This window comes from Emys orbicularis, chromosome 11 (genome assembly GCF_028017835.1).
Source record: "Emys orbicularis isolate rEmyOrb1 chromosome 11, rEmyOrb1.hap1, whole genome shotgun sequence".
Taxonomy (NCBI): domain Eukaryota; kingdom Metazoa; phylum Chordata; order Testudines; family Emydidae; genus Emys; species Emys orbicularis.
Genome location: NC_088693.1, coordinates 20,931,252 through 20,953,498, shown reverse-complemented (window position 1 = coordinate 20,953,498; position 22,247 = coordinate 20,931,252). Strand labels below are relative to the sequence as shown.

Here is a 22,247-nt window from a genome sequence, read left to right as displayed (position 1 = left end):
GTAAGAAATATTACTAAAATTGTGTATCCTTTATGTTCCTATTTATTTATCCTTATTCTGTCCTGTTAGAGGGCTGCCGTCAGCATTGTTACTCGAACCCCGTCATGCTCCCGTCATATAATGGTTAATGGTAGAAGTAGGGAGATTTGTCTGCTCACTGTACCAGAAATTAGGAGCCCCAGCCCCATTCTCTACCTTCTTTAGAAGATGTCTCCTCCTAATGCGATCCCAGATTTTCAGGGTACCGGATCCTGTACTGAACAAATAGCTGCTCTGGCTACCTGCCAGTTTCAAACAAAATTAATTGTACAGCCTTACCTAACCACTAAGGCCCTGGGCTGCTAAGAAGAAAGTGGGGAAAAAATCCACACTGCTCAGGCCAATCTTGTAGTAAGGGAGAAACTTCTTTCTCAAACTCCAAAAGGTAACTAGCATGAGGCCCCCAAGCCCAGTCCTACTCTAGTGAAAAGAGGGACGGGGACAGCTTTTCTTCTCAGCACAGAATGGCAGCCTGGATCAGGGCCGGCTCCAGCTTTTTTGCTGCCCCAAGCGGCGAAGAAAACCAAAACCAAAAACCCAATTGAGCTGCCGCCGAAGAAGAAGAAGGGGAGTGAAGGACCCGTCACTGAATTGCCGCTGAAGACCTGGACATGCCGCCCCAATAACGGACGGAGTACCGCCCCTTTCTATTGGCCGCCCCAGGCACCTGCTTCCTTCGCTGGTGCCTGGAGCCAGCCCTGGTCTGGATAGAGGGAAGGGGTTAAAGCCCTCAATGGTGGGTACACAGGAGCCATTAGGCTTATGCTTTATCCTGTCATTCAACCAGTCAGCCCCCCTCCTCAAGCCCACAAGAAGACTGAGTGCTCAGAAGAAGGGAAGCAACCCTTAAAGGAGCCACAGGTTTTCTTTCCCCTGGGGTCTGAGGTATTATTCAAAATAATACTGGGCCCCAATACGATGCATGCAAGCAGATCATTAAGTCTGTATGATGTCCAGTGAAGTCAGTGGAGCTCTGCCAGGGCAAAGGGGTTTCTCAGCGCAGATCAAATTATGGAGTATAAATTAGTATTAAAAGACATTGTGATTGCAAAATATAATTTAATTAAAAGTCTTGGCAAATATCCATATTTTATTTTTTGCTTGGAATGATTTGTCTCAAAGACTACCAGAATGAAGGCCTCAGTGCTACTGCTGGATAATTAATAATAATAATAGCAAAACACTAACAAGTAGAACTAGCCTGCAAATGCTAAAAAATTTTAAATGAATTCATTTCTTTTCTGTATTTTTTTTAAGTATATAAAGCCAGTAGCCCCCTTTTCTAATACAGGAGTGCCATATGATATATTTGTTTAGACTTTTCCAAACTTACTCTGACACTGTTTTCAAAGCAACACTGTTTAGTTTGTGCTGTGACTGAGTTTGCTTCTTTAATCTTCATTTAAATAGAAAGTTACGATCCTGTAAGTGGTTAGAACATAAAGGATCCCATGGCATTTTTTCAGGACTAAGGATTTACATACAATGAACTATCTTAATTCCCCATGCAGTCCTTATTATATTGTCTAGAAATTGAACTGACCTTCATTTTATTTTTTAAAAAATCCTGTACATGTCTTTCTGCTATTATAGGACTCTGACACCTGAGGCAAAGAAGTTATTCTAAGATTTTCCACCCCTTTGTAGTATTTAGTATTTTGTCACCATGTTTGGAAAAATATAGACATTTCCTTCTAAAATAGTTTAATACTATTGTATACAAAAAGACAAACACAAATTTGAATATGTGCGAAGCCCTAAATCTCAGATTATTTGCCTCTTTCTATTAGAGAAAACAATGACACATTCCTGGCTTGCAAAATGTACAACTTTCTATAGGAGTTCTGACAAATATGAGAATTACATTTTTCATAACTGTATTTCCCAAACTTCATTTTATTTTTTCTTTAAATTCTGATCCTGCAATCTGCTCCATCTGGGAGCACCTTATAGTGTCAGAGCCATAATTATGGCCATGAAATTGTAATAGATACATTACAACTCAGAGTTATAAAAATGTATTAAGTTATTTAAAATTCTTAATTCTAACCCAATAGTTTTGAAACGATGCTGTTTATTTTTGTGTAACACTTAAAAGTGTGATTCAGTGAAGTTATGTTTCATGACTTCCATGATGTCTGGATCGTCCAATAGCCATAAAACTTGCTTTAGCCAAATCCTCTCATAAATATCATCTAGTATAATGTGTATAGATGTACAGTTTCAATGGCTGATATCAGTAAGCGACTTGTCAATCAGCTAAAGAAGAGAAGCAGTGCTAAAAAATATCCTTTCTGCTATATTCCAAGACTGTGCAGAACCAACCAGAATTAACAGAATTTATGCCATTCGTTGCATAATAAGATTGTAGTTATCCTTGGCAGAGTCCTGGACAGCCATGTTTTAGGACTTCATTGAAGAATCTTTTTTTTTTTTTTCAGCAGCAGCTCTCCCCTACAAGCTTTGCTTCGGACTCCAGGGCTATACTTCTGTGATGGATTTACTGCAGGCGTGCCCCCTTGTGGCTGAGTGTAGCATAACAAAACTCTCTTCTCTCTAGTACTCCTGCCATTGGTTGCTCTGGCTCTCTTTCCATAATTCAGCTCTCTGACCAGGTCACAGTTTAGACCTACCCTTTTCGGGGTAACAAAGTGCAACAAATAAAAGTTCAAAAAGGTCTTTGGCCCTAACTCTGGGCTCTGTGTTCTTCATACCCTTCTCTCAGGGCTCTCCACTATCCTTGTTCCCTTGTTGGGCCTCATGCCACCTCATCGGTGGCTGGTAGGGGAACCACGCCTCCCACTCTATTTTTGGATTACAGCCCAGGGCCTTGTAGTAAGCAGGCAACGTTTGTCTATTCTGACCTGCCCCGGCTACCTCCCTGGGCTTCTTCCTGCCATAGCCTTCTACCAGGCCTTCTCCACACAACCTCTCCAGTTTCACCCTCCTCTCAGACTTGCAGGGTTCTCCCCTGAAATCCCTCATTAAATCGCAAACCAAAAGTATAAACATAAACTGAATTCCACCCTCTTCAGACTTGGCCTTTACATGGCTCTTAAATTCCATTTGCTGTTCTTCCTCTGAACACCTTCCACAGTGCTCTACCTGTAGTCTGGATCCTGTCCTTTTATCAGGTCTTACCACTGGAGTCTGCTCCACTCCCTGTGGCTGCTTTGTCTTTCTATCTCCTGGCCCGCATCAGACATCTCTACTCAGGAGAGGGTCTCAGGGCTCACAGTCCCTCTGGGCTTCTTCCTTGAGTACGGTGGTTTCTCTTTTCTCTTATCTCAGAGAGTGACTGAAGAGTCCTTCACACACTCCCTGCAGCCCCCTTCTGTTCTATACTTTTGCTGTTTATAATGCTTTCCCAACCCCACCTCCACAGCTGGGCTTCATCAACAATTAAGCATGACCCACTCTCTAGGTGCAGACCAGTATGGTATTTGGCCTCTCAGGTCCTTATTAACCTATTCCTTGTCTATGTGGGGTATGACCCCTATCATAGTTGGCTAATATCAAACCATCTTCCTCCAGCCCTTTAGAATTACAACCAGTATCATTTTGATTACTTCAATACCAGTAGCTCCATCCTTTGAATAATAATATTGATTTTGCTGTTCCACATCTTAGCACATGCTAGTGCCCTTTCCTTAACAAGTACAGTGGTAATAGCCTCAATCAGAAGTGCAAAAAAATTTGTTGAAATTGCTCTTCCACATGGCACACTACTCTGAAACCAACCTGCTGATGAACATTACCCACTGGAGAAACCTTTCTATGCTACTAAATATTTTTGAGTATTCAACCCACAGTTTCTGCACTTGTACCCATACAGTTGTAAGTGATTCTGTTGCTCAGTATGACCAGCCAAACACATATCACATAAATGTGCAGAATCATAGAAATGCAGGTCTGGAAGGGACCTTGAGAAATCATCAAGTCCAGCCCTCCACACTGAAGCTCGACCAACTAACCTAGACTGTCCCTGACAGATGTTTGTCCAACCTGTTCTTAAAAACTTGCAGAGACAGGGATTCCACAACCTATCTTGAAAGCCACATCCTAACTATGCTTATAGTTAGAAAGCTTTTCCTAATATCTAACCTAAATCTCCCTTGCTGCAGATTAAGTCCATTGCTTCTTGTCCTACCTTCAGTGGACATGGAGAACAATTAATCATAGTTCCATTGTCCTCTTTATAACAGCCCTTAACATGCTTGAAGACTGTTATCAGGTCCCTCCCTGCCCCTTTTCTGAAGATTAAGCAGGCCCAGTTTTTTTTCCATAGCTCAGGTTTTCTAAATCCTTCATCATTTTGTTGCTTTCCTCCTTTGTATTTCAAAGGTATTAATTTATTTGTATTTAAGTAATTAAACAAGTTTTATAAGATTTCTGTTATAAAAGAATGGATCTCTTAATGAACGGAAAAATATGTGACTATATGTCTACTGTAAAAGGTAAATTTCATAATTATGACTTTAAAATTTGCTCCTTCTAGTGTCCTGAATTCAAAAGACCCAGGGATATTGCTGTTGACTGGATTGCTGGAAATATTTACTGGACTGATCATTCTAGAATGCATTGGTTCAGTTATTATACAACTCACTGGACAAGTTTAAGATACTCCATCAATGTAGGACAGTTGAATGGACCAAACTGTACAAGGTTGCTTACAAATATGGCAGGAGAACCGTATGCAATTGCTGTAAATCCTAAAAAGGGGTATGTTGTTTCTGTGGCATTTTATCATGTTTTATTCTATTTTATAAATAACAAACATACACAGAAGTTTGAGCAAAGCAAACATGACTTACTGCATAATAATGTCTACAAATGTGTAAATTTGGTTAAGTTATTTAGCCTCTCTGCTTCAGTTTACCCATCTGCAAAATGAGGTTAACATCTCTTGGATGTTTTGTGAGACTTACAATAATATAATGTCTGTTAAATATTTTGAGATCATTCAAAGAAAGGTGCTATGTAAGTTTAAGGTGTTAACTTATGCAAATTCATGGCAACAATTTTGTTTGATATTTTTAGGATGATGTATTGGACAGTCATTGGGGACCACTCTCACATAGAAGAAGCAGCTATGGACGGTACTCTAAGAAGGATATTGGTACAGAAGAATTTACAAAGACCTACAGGTACATGGAATTTCAAATTCCCCATTAAAAGGTAGCATTGTGCAGATTTCTTGGCTGAATTCCAATTTTGCAGTCCTAAAAAATTCTATAATTTTATATTCTAGTAATAAATGTACAATTAAATATTAAATTCATAATATTTTTAAATGATGTAACTGAATCTAAATAAGCTTAACACAGTAACTTTATAAGACAATACCAAATAACTATATAGATAGAGGGAATGAACAGAACAAGGTAATTTTGAGTCATCCATCCCCTGTCGTTCAATCCTAGCTTTTGCCATTTGGAGATTTAGGGACACCCAGAGGATAGGGTTTCATCCCTGACCATCTTGGCTAATAGCCATTGATGAACCCATCCGCATGAACTTATATACTTTTTTTGTACCCGGTTATACTTTTAGCCTTCTCAACATTCCCTTTACTACACAACAAGTTGACTATGTGTTGTGTGAAGACATTTTCCTTTTGTTTTAAACCTGCTGCCTATTAATTTCCTTGAGTGACCCCCTAGTTATTGCTTTATGTGAAGGGGTAAATAATTCTTCATATATTCACTTTCTCCGTACCCTCAATGATTTTATAGACCTCTATCATATCCCCCTTTAGTCATCTTGTTTCCAAGCTGAACAGTGCTAGTATTTTTAATCTTTCCTCATATGGAAGCTGTTCCATACCCCTACTCATTTTTGTTGCCCTTAGCTGTACTTTTTACAAATCTAATGTACCTTTTTTTAGATGAAGCTACCAGAACTATACACAGTATTCAAGGTGTGGGCATACCATGGATTTATATAGTGCCATTATGATATTTTCTGTCTTATTATCTATCCATTTCCTAATAGTTCCTAACATTATGTTAGCTTTTTTGACTGCTGCTGCACATTAAACTGATGTTTTCAGAGAACTATCCACAATTACTGCAAGATTTCTTTCTTGAGTGGCAACAGCTAATTTAGACCCCATAATTTTGTTTGGATAGTTGGGATTATGTTTTCCAATGTGCATTCATAGAATCACAGACCTCAGGAGGTCATCTAGTCCACCCCCTGCTCAATCCCCAAATAAATCATCCCAGCCAAGGCTTTGTCAAGCCTGACCTTAAAAACCTCTAAGGAAGGATATTCTACCACCTCCCTAGGTAACCCATTCCAGTGCTTCACCACCCTCCTAGTGAAAAAGTTTTTCCTAATATCCAACCTAAACCTGCCCCACTGCAACTTGAGACCATTACTCCTTGTTCTGTCAACTGCTACCACTGAGAACAGTCTAAATCCATCCTCTTTGGAACCCCCTTTCGGGTAGTTGAAAGCAGCTATCAAATCCCCCCTCATTCTTCTCTTCTGCAGACTAAACAATCCCAGTTCCCTCAGCCTCTCCTCATAAGTCATGTGCTCCAGACCCCTAATCATTTTTGTCGTCATCTGCTGGACTCTTTCCAATTTTTCCACATCCTTCTTGTAGTGTGGGGCCCAAAACTGGACACAGTACTCCAGATGAGGCCTCACCAATGTAGAATAGAGGGGAATGATCATGTCCCTCGATCTGCTGGCAATGCCCCTACTTATACAGCCCAAAATGCCGTTAGCCTTCTTGGCAACAAGGGCACACTGTTGACTCATATCCAGCTTCTCGTCCACTGTAACCCCTAGGTTCTTTTCTGCAGAACTGCTGCCTAGCCATTCGGTACCTAGTCTGTAGCAGTGCTTGGGATTCTTCCGTCCTAAGTGCAGGACTCTGCACTTGTTCTTGTTGAACCTCATCAGATTTCTTTTGGTCCAATCCTCTAATTCGTCTAGGTCCCTCTGTATCCTATCCCTACCCTCCAGCTTATCTACCACTCCTCCCAGTTTAGTGTCATCTGCAAACTTGCTGAGGGTGCAGTCCACGCCATCCTCCAGATCACTAATGAAGATATTGAACAAAACCAGCCCCAGGACCGACCCTTGGGGCACTCCACATGATACCTGCTGCCAACTAGACATGGAGCCATTGATCACTACCTGTTGAGCCCAATGATCTAGCCAGCTTTCTCTCCACCTTATAGTCCATTCATCCAGCCCATACTTCTTTAACTTGCTGGCAAGAATACTGTGGGAGACCGTATCAAAAGCTTTGCTAAAATCAAGGAATAACACGTCCACTGCTTTCCCCTCATCGACAGAGCCAGTTATCTCATCATAGAAGTCAATTACTTTGCCTTTATCAACACTGAATTTCATCTGCAGTTTTCTGAGATCCCTTTGTAACTCTTCCCAGTCACCTTTGGACTTAACTATTTTGAGTACTTGTATACTGCAAAATTGTCTGCAAATTTTGCCACCTCACTGTTCCCCCACTTTTGCAACCATTTATGAATATGTTGAACAGCACAGGTCCCAGTACAGATCCTTGGGGGATCCCACTATTTACCTCTCTCCATTGTAAAAACTGACCATTTATTCCTACAATTTCTTTCATATCTTTTAACCAGCTACTGATGCATGAGAGGACCTTCCCTCATATCCTGTAGTCCAGTTTGGCCAATGTACATGGCAAAAGGGCATTGCTGGCACATGACGGCATATATCACATTAGTAGATGTGCAGATGAATGAGCCCCTGATGGTGTGGCTGATGTTGTTGGGTCCTCTGCTGGTGTCGCTAGAGTAGATACGGGGACAGACTAGGCAACAGGGTTTGGTTCCTGGGTTCGTGTTTCTGTGATGTGGTGTGTAGTTGCTGGTGAGTATTTGCTTCAGGTTGGGGGGCTGTCTGTAAGTGAGAACTGGCCTGTGAGAGTGAGGGATCATTTTCCAGGGTAGGTTGTAGATAGTTGATGATATGCTGGAGAGGTTTTAGCTAAGGCCTGTACGTGATGACCAGTGGTGTTCTGTTAATGTGATATATGCCATCATGTGCCAGCAATGCCCCTCTGCCATGTTCATTGGCCAAACCAGACAGTCTCTACGTAAAAGAATAAATGGACACAAATCAGACATCAGGAATGGTAACATACAAAAGCCAGTAAGAGAACACTTCAATCTCCCTGGACATTCAATAACAGATTTAAAAGTAGCCATCCTTCAACAAAAAAACTTCACTCTGAGACTTCAAAGAGAAACTGCAGAGCTACAATTAATTTGCAAACTTAACACCATTAATTTGGGTTTGAATAGGGACTGGGGGAGGTTGGCTCACTAAAAAAGCAATTTTCCTTCTCTTGGTATTGACACCTCTTCATCAATTATTGGGAGTGGACCACATCCACCCTGACTGAATTGGCCTTGTCAACACTGGTTCTCCACTTGTAAGGTAACTCCCTTCTCTTCATGTGTCACTATATCTATTCCTGTATCTGTAATTTTCACTCCATGCATCTGAAGTGGGTTTTTTTACCCACAGAAGCTTATGCCCAAATAAATCTGTTAGTCTTTAAGGGTATGTCTACACCCAGCCGCTAGTTCGGCGGCTGGGAATCGAAGTTCTGGGTTCGACTTATCGCGTCTTGTCTGGACGCGATAAGTCGAACCAGGAAGTGATCGCCGTCGACTGCGGTACTCCAGCTATACGAGAGGAGTACCGCGGCATCGACAGGGGAGCCTGCCTGCCGCGTGTGGACCGAGGTAAGTTCGAACTAAGGTACTTCGAACTTCAGCTACATTATTCACGTAGCTGAAGTTGCGTACCTTAGTTCGAATTGGGGGGTAAGTGTAGACCAAGCCTAAGATACCACCAGACTCCTCATTGTTTTAGCACCTTGATCGTCCAGTAGCCTGAATCACTGTTTAGCAGGCTTCTTATCTCTGATGTACTTAAAATAAAATTGCTGTTAGTTTTTGTGTTGTTAGCTAGTTGCTCTTCAAATTCTTTCTTGGCCTGCCTTCTTACACTTTTACACTTGAGTTGCCAGAGTTTATGTTCCTTTCTATTTTCCTCACTAGGATTTGACTTCCGGTTATTAAAGGATGTCTCTTTGCCTGTAACAGGCTCTTTAACTCTGCTGTTTAATCATGTTGGCATTTTTTTGGTTCTTTTACTGATTTTTTTTTTAATTTGGGGTATTCATTTAGTTTGAACCTCTATTATTGTTTTTTTAAAAGGTCTCTATATAGTTTGCAGGTATTTTACCCTTGTGACTGTTCCTTTTAATTTCTGTTTAACTAGCTTCCTCATTTTTGAAGTTAAATGCTACTGCAGCGGGTTTCTTTGGCAATTTCCTCCCAGAAGGATGTTATATTTAATTACATTATTGTCACTATTACCAAGCAGATCAGTTATATTCACCTCTCGGACAATCAAGACAAGCTACTCGAAGAAGCAGTCATTTATTGTGTCTAGAAATTTTGTGTCTGCATCCCTTTCTGAGATGACATATAACCAATCAATATAAGGATCGTTGAAATCCCTCATAACTGTTGTATTTACTGCCTTTGTAGCTTTTCTAATCTCCCTGAGCATTTCACAATCACCATCACCCTCCTGGTCAGGTGATCAGCAGTATATTAGTACTGCTATACTCTTATTGTTCAAATATGGAATTTCTATCCATAGAGATTCTATAGGACAGTTTGATTCATTCAAGATTTTTACTTTATTTGACTCTATTTTCTTTCACATTTAGTGCCACTCCCCCACCAGCATGACCTAATGTCATTCCTATGTATTTAGTACCCTGGTATTACCAGGCCCCATTGATTATCCTCATTCCACCAACTTTTGGTGGTGCCTTTAATATCAATATCCCTATTTAATGCCAAGCAATCTAGTTCACCCATCTTAGTATTTAGACTTATAGCATTTGTATATAAGCACTTGTACATTTTGTCTATATTCAGTTGCTTGCCTTCATGTGTTGTATTTAAATGGGAGTCATTTATGTTTGCTCCTTACTAGCTCCCACCTGTACTTTACCAACTTCTTTCCTATACTCTTTACTAGGATATAGAGTTCCCCTTTCATAAATTCATTCATAAGGGATGACTCGGCCTGAACGGTGTACTTTTCCACACCTGTCGGCTTTTTTGAGCCCTTAGTTTAAAAAATTCTCTACAAACTTTTTAATGTCACATGCCAGCAGTCTGGTTCTATTTTGGTTTAGATAGAGCCCATTCTTCCTGTATAGGGTCGTACTTTCCCCAAAGGTTCCACAGTTCCTAATAAACCTAAAAGCCTCCTCCCTACACCATTGTCTCATCCATGCATTGAGACACTGCACTTCTGCCTGTCTTTCTGGCCCTGCATGTGGAACTGGAAGCATTTCAGAGAATACTACCAGGAAGGTTCTGGACTTCAATCTCTTACCTAGTAGCCTACATTTGGACCTGTCTCCTACTTTTCCTATGTCATTTGTTCCACAAACCCAGTTCTTCCCCTGTACTGCACATAAGTCTGTCTAAATATTTCATGAGATCTGCAACCTTCGTACCTGGCAGACAATTTATCATGCAGTTCTCCTGGTCATCACAAACCCAATTATCTATATTTCTAATAAACAAATACCCCATCTTCCTAATAACTGGGGTTCCCTCCCTAGGAGAGGTATCCTCAGTGCAAGAGGGTACCATGACATCATCTAGAAGGAAGGACTCTATGGGATTGCTTCCCTCCACTCCAGCTTTATGTTTCCTTCCCTGTGACTTTCATCCTCCTCAACACACTGATGCAACAGAGTTGGGGTGGGATCTCTCTATTGTGTCCCTGAAAGTCTCCTCTAAGTACCTATCTCTGTCCCTGAGCTCCTCCAGTTCAGCTACTCTGGCCTCGAACCCATACTGTGTCTGATGAGCTGCTTGCACCGCATACTCACAAATACCACCTACATACAAGGTAGATAATTGTACATGCTGCATTCAGTGCAATAAATTGGATAGCCCCCACTCTGCTGCTGGACTTCTGTGTGTATTATTCTTATTCTTGCCGGTGTTTTGGGGGGGTAGGCAGGAGGGGAAGGGAATTATTGACCTAAGTTTAACGTCTGTTTGTTAGCTGTATCTGCCTCTTGCCCTTGCTAAACTCCCTCATAAAACTCCCCTGTTTGTTGCTCCTGTTCTCCCTGAGTTAGCTCTCCCATTTATCAAGGGATCATAAGGGGGTTAGGGATCAAAAGATAGCAGGCTGGAGCCTCATTAGTAAGCTCTCAGCCTAGCCTAGCAGGCCACTTGGCTCGGCACTCAGTCCCTAAAAAAAGCCACAAAACGATCTTCAAGCAAGCAAGCACACAGCAAGCAAGCAAGCACACAGCAAATCTATCTATAAATCAAATCTAAAAAAATGTATATGTAGCCTTACAGTCTATTATAGTTTACACTGTTTGCAGAGACAATCTGTTCCACCTTGTTTTTAGTTAAGAAACTCTCAGTACCTTTCCCAGACCTGAAGAAGAGCTCTGTGTAGCTCGAAAGCTTGCCTCTTTCACCAACAGAAGTTGACAGTAAAAGATATTATCTTACCCACATCAGTCTATCTGTAGTTAGTTTGGTGAATACTGTGCTAAACTTTAAAATCCATTTATTTTAATAAACGTACAAAAAAGAGAGATGTTAAAAAGAAATGACAACTTAATGTATTGTTCTCCAAGTATTTAACAGAAGAACTGTAAGCTTAACAAGAAAAGTAACAATTAAGATCATTTGAGTTATGCAGTGTTAAGGCTACAGACAGAAAGCTCAAAATAGAAAATGCCAAAATACAGAATGAAATGAACATAATTAAATAACAAAATACACTTCTATTCCTCCCTTCAGGCCAGCTCCAGGCACCAGCGCAGCAAGCACATGCTTGGGGCGGCCAATGGAGAGGGGCTGTCTCTTTGGCAGCAATTCAGTGGCGGGTCCCTCTCTCCCTCTCGGAGGGAAGGACCTACCACCGAATTGCCGCCGAAGAACAACGCGGCGGCGGTAGAACTGCCGCTGATCGCGGCTTTTTTTTTTCCTTTTGTTTTTTGCCCCTTGGGATGGCAAAAACGCTGGAGCCGGCCCTACATCCCTTAGTCTGTTCAAGTCCCTCTCCTCCCTCATTTCTCCATGTTTAGACTGAAACAAGAATAATAATAGTTATTGTTAATCTATTATAAATCATCTTTATATCATTGTCTATTTATGCTATATTTTACAAATCTAAAACAGACTATATTCCTTGATTTGGATATTAAAACCGAACAACTCATGGCATAGCAAATTTCAGCTAAGGGAGGTTATGAGGAGAATATTCAAATTCTTGTGGCATATCAAGCTGCCACAATCAGGGCCAGCTCTGGCTTTTTGGCCGCCCCAAGCAAAAAAAAAAAAAAAACCTGCGGCGCAGCCGGAGCCAGGGAGAGGGAGCGGGAGAAGAGAGAGAGAAGGGGGGCTTCAGTGGGGCGCTGCCACGCGGCCCCTCCCGCCGCGCCGCCTGCCGGGTGGGCTCCGCGCTGCTCCAGTTGCCTGGGAGAGAAGGACACCGGCTGCCCTGCCGGGCTTGCTGCAGGGTGCTCCCTTCCTCCGTGCCGCCGCCCCCTACAGGGCAGCCGGAGCGGAACAAAAAAAAAAAAAAGCGGCCGTGCCGCCCTAGGATTGGGCCCTGGCCACAATAAGATTTTAATATTTCCCCAAATTTAGAGGAGATTTTATATTTTTTGCTGAAACATTTGTATAAAACACTTCTCAAGGCTTGAATGATCTCTTGCTTTAATTACTGTAACCTTCTCATTTCCTGACTCCTTGTTTTTTATTCCAGTATCAAAACGCTGTCTTTAAAGTTATCTTTCTCTCCCCAGTGCTCCAACCATATCACCTTCCCTCTCATTACAAAGACTTTTACTCAGAATTTGTGACATGAATGGTTAGTTTTCACCATACGGAATTTTGCAAGTAGTAATAGTACAAAACTGATCTGAACAATGCAGGTGCTGTTTTATTTCTGGCCTGACCACAAACAGGACTGCAAAAGATCCTCTTTTCATAATATTTACTTCTAGCTATATTAGGTTTAGAAATTTTTCAGATAAGCATTTAACCAGACTTTGGAATCCTTAAAGGGCTCAGGAAAGTGAAAATTAACAAGTGAAGCTTCTTGCTTTTTATTGCAAAACATTAGTCCATTCTTCCATAGCTTACTGATAAAAAATAAAATTCCCTGGGTTGTGCAATTTTTTTAAAATATATTTTTATATATTTTCAAAATATTTAGTTTTTTACTATTTCTGTTTTCTCAGCATGCTAAAAATAGGCCTTTCTGTTCCTATGGATTCTATCTTTCTTCTCAAACTCACACCTGCATGGAGCTCTACTGAAGTCAGTAGGGCTCCGTGCAGGCACAGGGTCAGGGCCTATGTGTAAAGGAAATAAAAGGGATATGGTACACCGATACCTCGATATAACACGACCCGATATAACACAAATTCGGATATAACATGGTAAAGCAGCGCTCCAGGGGGGCGGGGCTGGGCACTCCGGTGGATCAAAGCAAGTTCAATATAACGCAGTTTCACCTATAATGCGGTAAGATTTTTTGGCTCCCGAGGACAGCGTTATATCAAGGTAAAGGTGTATATTTCCACCTGACTGGGGTTGGGTGTTGAAAAGGAAATAACCAGTGGGAAGGAAATTAAAGAAATTAAACGGAATTGGTTCACTCAGCCTGAATTTAAGGATTGAGCAGAAACCGTACTTGTCTGTTCTTTTCAGATTCCTACATTGCACTCATCTACGTAATATTGCAATGCCTTCTAGGAAATGAGGGACGGGGAAGCCTATAATCTACAAAAAGCTATGGTATATTTTATACTGTTATATTTTTATACTTGATTGTAAATGTAAGCTCTCTCTTTTTTTGGCAGGTCTTGTGGTTGATCAATTCAGTCAGCGTTTGTTCTGGGCTGACTTTGAATTATCTGTTATTGGCAGTGTTCTTTTTGATGGCTCTGATTCAGTAGTATCTGTGAGCAGTAAACAAGGTATGCAGCATTTTTCTATAACACATACTTTGAAAGAACTGTTAATTCAAAAGAAATTATCTCAATTTCCGTATTATTGGTTGTATTTCCAACCAATAATACTGTGCTACCAATACAGTGAATATTAGTTCTGTTGCCATTAGAGATTATTGTAGTGCAGTGAGTTTGTAAGGCTCCAATCCCAGCATTGACTAAGTGCAGGGACACATTGTTTGACTTTATGGGAGCTCCATATGGCCACAGGTGTGGGTCTGCATCCAGACTACTGCAGCCTACATGTGTAATTCACAGTATGCTGAATAAGTCAAGCTAGAGCTTTCAGCTGTTTGTATTCTATTGCATAGAAATCTTATGAAGAGTAATTGTAGGCCATTTAGCCTGACATCAGTCCCAGGCAAAATAATGGAAAAGCTGATGTGGAAATCAGACAATAAAAAATTAAAGCATGGGAATATAATTAATGTTAAGCAACAGAAAATAGGCCTTGTCAAACAAATTTTATTTCATTTTTATGAGATTACAATTGTTAATAAATGTAACTGCATATATGTAATATATCTTTACATTCTGATAAAAAAACTATCATTACACAACATCAATAAAGCACGTGTTCAATGGATTAAGAACTGATTGACAGAGCTCAAAAAGTAGTTGTCAGTGGTGAATCATCATTGAATCAGTGTGTTTCTAGTGGGGTTCCACAAGGATCATCGGTTCTAGGTCCCGTACTATTTAACATTTATATCAATGATATGGAAGTGAATGAAGTTTGCAGATGATACAAAGATTGGCAGAGTGGTAAATAATGATATGGAAGTCATACCAAGTGAGCCAGATGCTTCTGTATGATGGGCCCATTCAAACAAAATATGTTTTAATATAACCAACTGTAAGGTCAAGGTCTAGGAGCAAAGAATGCTGACCATACCTCCAGAATGGGGTCTGTGTCCTGGAAGGCAGTGATTCTGAAAATAATTTAAGGGTCATAGTGGAAAGACAACTCAATGGGAGCTCCCAATGTAATGTTGTGGCACAAAGGGCTAATCCATGGCTGCATCAACAGGGGAGTAGTGAGTTCGAATAGGGACATGATTTTTCTTCTGTATACAGCTTTGGTGAGACCAGCACCGGATGGCTATATCCAGTTGTAGTGTCCACATTTGAAAAAGAATGTTGAAAAATTACAGAGGGTGCAGAAAGTTACCTAAAAAGTTATTCGGGGCCTGGGAATAAAAGGCCTTACGCTGAGAGACTTAAGAAGCTCAGTCTGTTTAACTTATCAAAAAGAAGATCAAGTTGTGACTTGATTAGGGAGTATAAGTAATTTCACGAGGACAAAATGCCAAGTACTAAAGACAATGCTTAATTTGTGCCAGGGCTTGCCAAGGCTAAACCCCGGCACCTCTAGCCTTGGCAACTTATAGCTCTGGCACCTCTGCCGCTTATTGCATCAGTTATGATTGTTAAAAAATTGCTTGATCCCTGGCACCTCTTTCGTTACAAATTAAGCACTAACTAAAAAAGGCTCTTCAGTGGAGAAAGGCATAGCAGGAACCAATGGCTGGAAGCCAAACAAATTCAAATTAAAACAAAGTCACAAATTTTTAACAATGAATATGTTTAACCATTGGAACCAACTACCAGGGGAAATGGTGGATTCTGTATGGTAATGAGTCACTCCTGTGCTAGGCTCCAGCCAATCCACAAGCCAGGAATTGGTCATGTGACTCCCAAACCAGGTATATAAATCCCATAAATCCCAAGCTAAATCTGCTTAACGTAATTCCAGGACTTGGAACTCTCTCCTGCCTGACAATAGTAACAGATTTCCCAGGCCTTAGTCTGCTCCAGCCTTGCCCTAGGCCTGTTTCTAATCCTGTCCTGCTCTCACCACCGACCTGCTCTTCGTCCTGCTCCACCCTTGCTCCAACCCCACCCAAACTCCTAATTCCAGCTCCGACCACTAGGCCTGACCATCTCCATCCAAGTTTCTGACAGACTCTGTATCTCTTGAGGTCTTCAAAACAGGACAGGATGCCTTTTTAGAAAATATTCTTTATTCAAACACACATTACTGGGCACATTACAGGGACAACTGGGTGAAATTCTATGGCCTGTATTATATAGGAGGTCAGGCTACATCATCTAATGGTGCTTTCTAGCCTTGAAATGTATGAATCTGTAGTTAAACTTGGAGATTTTGGCATCCTCAAGTTGTATCAATTTACTGCAGCTACAGATTAAATTAAAGCTAGTATAAATAAATAAAAAGGAATATATCTGACAAGAAAATGTTAAAACAATAGAAAAGACTACTGGAGAAATTCTTTATCAGATTAGTTTTACCCTTGCACAGCCACCATCAAGCATACACATTTTTAATTTCACCTATTTCTGTAAGGTACCGTTAGAGTATTTCAGATATGTATGATTGCATTATCCAAAACTGTAGATCTTCTGAGAATTTTCATGACTAGACTGGTCTAACTCACATTTGGGGGGAAAAAACGTTTTTTACCAAACTACAAAATATAGTTTCCATATAATATGACTTAGCAAGTTTCTTCCTATTTAAAAGTTAAGTGGTTCTTGTCCATGTTACCAGGACTGTTTTATGTTAGGCTTGGCCTTCACTTAAAACTTATACCAGCATAGCTATTTGGGTCAGGGGAATGAAAATACCACCCACCATCCACCCCAGAGCTATACCAACAAAACCCCCAGTGTAGATGCAGCTATGCAAACAGAAGAGTGCTTTTGTCAGCATAGCTTACACTGGTACATCTGTCAGCATAAGCTGTGCCAGCATAAGCTCTGTAGTTTAGACATAGCCTTAGTAATAGAACCTTTTAGATTTCAACTAGAATGATTTAACCGGTTAATACTAAAATGAAGAATATCAGTATTTTAATATGACTTTTTTCCTCCTTTCTTTCTTTAAGGGTTGCTGCATCCACATAGAATTGACATTTTTGAAGATTACATCTATGGAGCAGGACCTAAAACTGGTGCATTTAGAGTACAAAAATTTGGCTCTGGTTCTGTAGAATATCTGAATTTGGATGTTGATAAAACAAAAAGTGCCTTGATTTTTCATCGCTACAAACAAATAGATTGTGAGTAAACGTATTAGTTTAAAATAGATATTTAGAAAAAATAAGTTAATTCAAAACTTGTAAATGTATAGTACTGAGGCTGAACATACAAAAGAACAGATTTGTTCATATTCCCATTTGTAAAGTGTAACTGGGATATTTTCATGTAACAACAAAAATTGTATATTATTCAATTCATAAAACCACTGCACTCAGCTTGTCTAAAGATGCAGCATAAAAAATCAACAGAACACTGGCCAAAAAATATTTCCAGTCACAATCAATTGGCTTTCTCATAATACTGATGATTCTGGTGATGAAAATGTAATTTAAAAAATTATACAATGTAATTAAAGTTATTTTAACTTCTTTATTACCAAAATTATGAATTCCCACTGTAACATGCCAAAAATATTTTACATGTATATGCGCCTTTCTTCCCTGAAAACTTTGCAAAAGAGCTCATTCTGGAAAACACTTTAGTTACCGCTGCAGAGGAAAGCAACAATTTGCATTAAGCACTGAAAAAGGTTACCTAGGGAGGTTGTGGAGTCCCTGCAATTGGAGGTTTTTAAGGACAGGTTAGACAAACATCTGTTAGGGTGGTCTAGGTATACTTAATCATGCTACAGCATAGGTGGATGGACTAGATCACCTTTGAGGACTCTTTCAGCCCTACATTTCTATGATTGTATAACTTAACATTGCAACTTTTCAGAAAGCAAAAAGAATACTGTATCAAAATGAAATTGCACAAGAAAATTTTAGGTAGGCTGAAAATAATTTCCCAAATTGGTACAGATGATGGGCTTAAACCATAACTGCAAATCCAAGCCCCTAAATCAGTAAATTTCAGGGAACATCAACTCCAGAGCCTAACTCTGTAACTTTAGTCTATCTCTAATTTCCAATAGTGGAATTAAAATCAGCCTGCAACCCAAGCTCTGGGAAAGTTGGGTTTTGATTTCTGGTGCAAATTTTGAGATAAGGGTCCATTTCTACTGTTTTTGTTTTTCAGCTGTTTCTATAAGCTCAACCCTGTCATCACCAAAACTCGTTTAAACATTCAATCTTTACTGCTAGTACCTGTTTCCATTATGAACACTTTTCATCCTAAAGAATATTCATGTACATACTATATACAGTTCTTTACCCATCGCTGACATAAAAACCTGGCAGCTTTTTAACAATGCCCCAAATAGAAACACTCTAGCTCAATATAGGATAATAAATGAATAATATGGTAGACAACTCAAACTTCAAGAGAAAATGGATTTTCACCAGAATACTTATATGAACATCCTGCTCTTACAAAAACAGAGCTGGATGTTGAGATCTGCAACTCTTGGCACTTTAGTACTTCAGGGAGTGAAGGAGGATTACTCACCTGCACTGATGGTGCTAGAACCACCACGAAAATCTTCCTAAACAGCTTCCTGCAACTAAGTTACTCCTCCCTTGAGCTGCCTGTGCAGCCTTAAGCTACAAGGGGAAGAGGTTCAATAAGGACTCACTTCCATGTAGACAGCTTGCATATGGTGCCCACTCTCATAACAGAGCACACCAGGAGCAGTCTGGAGTTAGCCTGTGGTAGTATCCCAAATATTCTAAATCAGCATCTGTTCTCCCCTCTCCTCCATCCTCTGCCCCTCCCGCCCCACCCAAGAAACAGCAGTAGCCAGGGGGTGGATTAAAAGAGACTGGAGTCATGAAGGATTGGGGGTATTGAGGAATTGGGTAGGGAAAGATATGTGGTGGTATTGGGAGGAAAAATAAAAGGGGATCTCAACATACAAACTTGCTTAGAACTGCCTAAAGCCGCCCTTTTTGTTTAAGTTTATGTAGGGGAAAACCACAAAAAATTATTGCACTGGCCTCCCAGGTTCCTAAGACTCACCCTGGCAAAAGGTTCCATAAAGATTGTTAATGATCAGAAGCAGTGAGGGCACCAGTTTTGCATTTCATTCTAAAGCCAGCACTCCCAAGCACATGTCACATAAAAACATGCTGGGATATTGGTTCAATATTAATTCAGTGGGACAATGTACTGAATTTCCAACACTACTTCCTACAGCAGCTACATTTCAATGGGGATTTCACAGAGTGTAAATTAGAGTCTAATTTTGCATACATGGTTCTTCATTAGTTCTGTTCCCGGAAACAATGTAACTGCGAAATTTTAACATGTTTTTTTTTTTTTTTTTTTTTTTTTACCCACCCTTAAACAGCACCTAATCCTTGCTTGGACTTGACATGCGAGTTTCTCTGTTTACTCAACCCTTCTGGTGCAGCTTGTGCATGTCCAGAAGGGAAATCTTTGATCAATGGAACATGCAGTGATCTGAGCCTTTCAGGTGGGTATTAGACATTGGTTAACAGATTGAACACAAGAAATAAGAATAATGATCAGTGTTTATGTCCTGGCAAAAGGCTAATAGACAAGTGTTCCAAAACACTGTGATGTTGTACAGTATATTTACTAATGAACTGGAATAGAAAGTGAATAGTGGAGTAGCAAAATTTGGAGATGACATAAAACTATTTACGTTGCTCAAACAAAAGATTTACCAAGCCTCTATGAGTGAACAGTAAGATGGGAGATTATATTCATTGTTGACAAATGAAAGGTAATATACATTATAAAGAATAATTTGAACTACTCAAAAGCATTCTTGGTTCTCAGTTAACTGTTAATCACTCACAAAAAAGGCCTAAAAGACCATTAGTGTGGCTAGCTCAAAGAACACCTCTGCTCAGAATCCAGCAGTGGTAAAAAAGCAATAGCCTATATAAAGAAAGACATAGCAAATAAAACTGAAAACACTATTAGAGAATCATAGATGTGTAGGACTGGATGGGACCGTGAGACGTCAACAAGTCCAGCCCTCTGCTCTGAGGCAGGACCAAGTAAACCTAGACCATCCCCGGCAAGTGTTTATCTAACCAGTTCTTTAAAACCTCCAGTGATGGGGATTCCACAACCTCCCTTGGAAGCCTGTTCCAGATCTTGACTAGCCTTATAGTTAGAAAGTTTCTTTCTAATAGCTAACCTAAATCTCCCATGTGGCAGATTAAGCCAAATACTTCCTGCCATATCTCCAGTGGGCATGAAGAACAATTGATCATTGTCCTCTTTGTAACAGAACGTAACATATTAGAAGACTGTTATCAAGCTCCCCCCGTCAGTGTTCTTTTCTGAAGACTAAGCATGCCCAGTTTTTTAAAAACTTTTCCTCAGAGGTCAGGTTTTCTAAAGCTTTCTTATTTTTGTTGTTCTTCTCTGGCCTTTCTCCAGTTTGTCCACATCTTTTCTAAAGCATGATGCCCAGAATTGGATGTGTGACCTGAGACCTCACCAATGCTGAGTACAGTGGGATAATTACCTCCCCTCTCTTACATATGACATTTCTGCTAGTATACCTGAGAATATCAGCCTTTTTCACAACTGCATCACACTGATAACTCATATTCAATTTGTGGTCCACTATAATCCCCAGATCCTTTTCAGCGGTGCTAACACCTAGACAGTTATTCCCCACTTTGTAGTTGTGCATTTGATTTTTCCTTCCAAAATGAAGTACTTTGCACTTATCTTTATTGAATTTCCTCTTGTGGATTTCCGATCAAGTCTCCAAGTTGTCAAAGCTGTTTTGAATTCTAATCCTCTCCTCCAGTGTTTTTGCAGCCTCTCTCAATTTGGTGTCATCTGCAAATATTATAAACGTACTCTCCGTTCCAGTATTCAAGTCGCTTAGAAAAATATTGAATATTACCTGATCCAGGACTGGCCCCTATGGGGTCCCACAAGCTGTGTCCTCCGAGTCTGAGAGTGATCCACTGATAACTAATCTTTGAGTACAGTGTTTCAGCCAGTTGTGCACCCACCTAATAGTAATTTCATCTAGACCACAAAAAAGTGGATTTGCTTATATGGTAATTCCTGTGTTCCTGTTAGATTCTAGGAAAAGAAAGTATGTCACTTGTAAAATTACTGTTTATCCATTGAATATGAATTATTTATAAAACATTATCTACTCATGAATGCAGAGAAAAAGTAGCCAAGTGTATTTATAATCTCTCCTCCCTAGCCAGAATTCCCTCTTTAAACATTTAGAATACAAATTGTATTCTTCTGAAGAATTACATTGTTTGAATAATACTGTTTTGATAACTGTTTCACAGACAAGATTAACAGTACTCTTGCTGTACAGAAGAGAGTGCTAAAATATTAAAATAAAAGTTATTCTCGTGGTATTTTAGACCCAACCTGAAGAAGCAAGTATCAAAAATGGCACAAGAAACTTGTTTTCCTGAGAATTCAGCCCTGTGTTAGCACATGCCAGGAATTCAGAAGATTGATAGCATTCAAACTTTTGAGTCCTTAACAAAATGATCAGAATCTTGAAAGCTTTTGAGATTCAGCAATCACAGATTAGGATTTCCTGTGAATGTGAGAAATCAAAATGTGCGAGGAGCAGAATTTTTAATATTTATAATTCTAGTTCTGTTAATATAAAGGATCTAGAATTTGGGGGAGCTCACCAGTTACCAAATCACCCAAATAGAAATTTTGATATTAAGTCACACAATTCCAAATTTATTCTACCAAGTATTGAAAAGCCAAACTAATATAGCGATTTAGAAGTGTTTATAAAGTGAAATCAGTAAAACTATCCTATTTAACAGTGTTTTAGTTCCTGTTCAAGAAAACTACATGTACTAACAGTAAGGGTAAAACAACAGCACATAGGCTACAGTGTATATCTAACTAATTCATCTCTTTATTTAGATAGAGTACAAGGCATATAAAATAGGTCATAGCCATGCAGATACATGAGTATTATCTCTTACATTTACTACATTATGCTATATGGTTGGTGTAAAAAATATGTGCTTAAATACTGTTGTCCTTGGGCTAAGCTGTGGTCGATGTTGTGGCCTTGCAACAGGTCATTTTGTCTTCTTGGATGGGAACTGATGTCATAGCCAAATACATTGTAAAATGTTTGTTTATACTCTGTACGCATTCTTACCTACACTATATACATGAA

The 22,247-nt window shown here is 39.8% G+C and overlaps 1 protein-coding gene across 1 annotated transcript in view; it reads left to right on the top strand.

The window, feature by feature from the left end:
* The window catches only part of LRP1B (LDL receptor related protein 1B), a 1,070,902-nt gene that overhangs the window by 979,332 nt on the left and 69,323 nt on the right, over positions 1-22,247 (top strand). Inside the window, exons 78-82 of the mRNA XM_065413676.1 lie at positions 4,538-4,761; positions 5,080-5,186; positions 13,985-14,101; positions 17,044-17,217; positions 19,425-19,550. Of these exons, the coding sequence (XP_065269748.1) occupies positions 4,538-4,761; positions 5,080-5,186; positions 13,985-14,101; positions 17,044-17,217; positions 19,425-19,550 (748 nt within the window). The remainder of the gene's footprint in view (positions 1-4,537; positions 4,762-5,079; positions 5,187-13,984; positions 14,102-17,043; positions 17,218-19,424; positions 19,551-22,247) is intronic.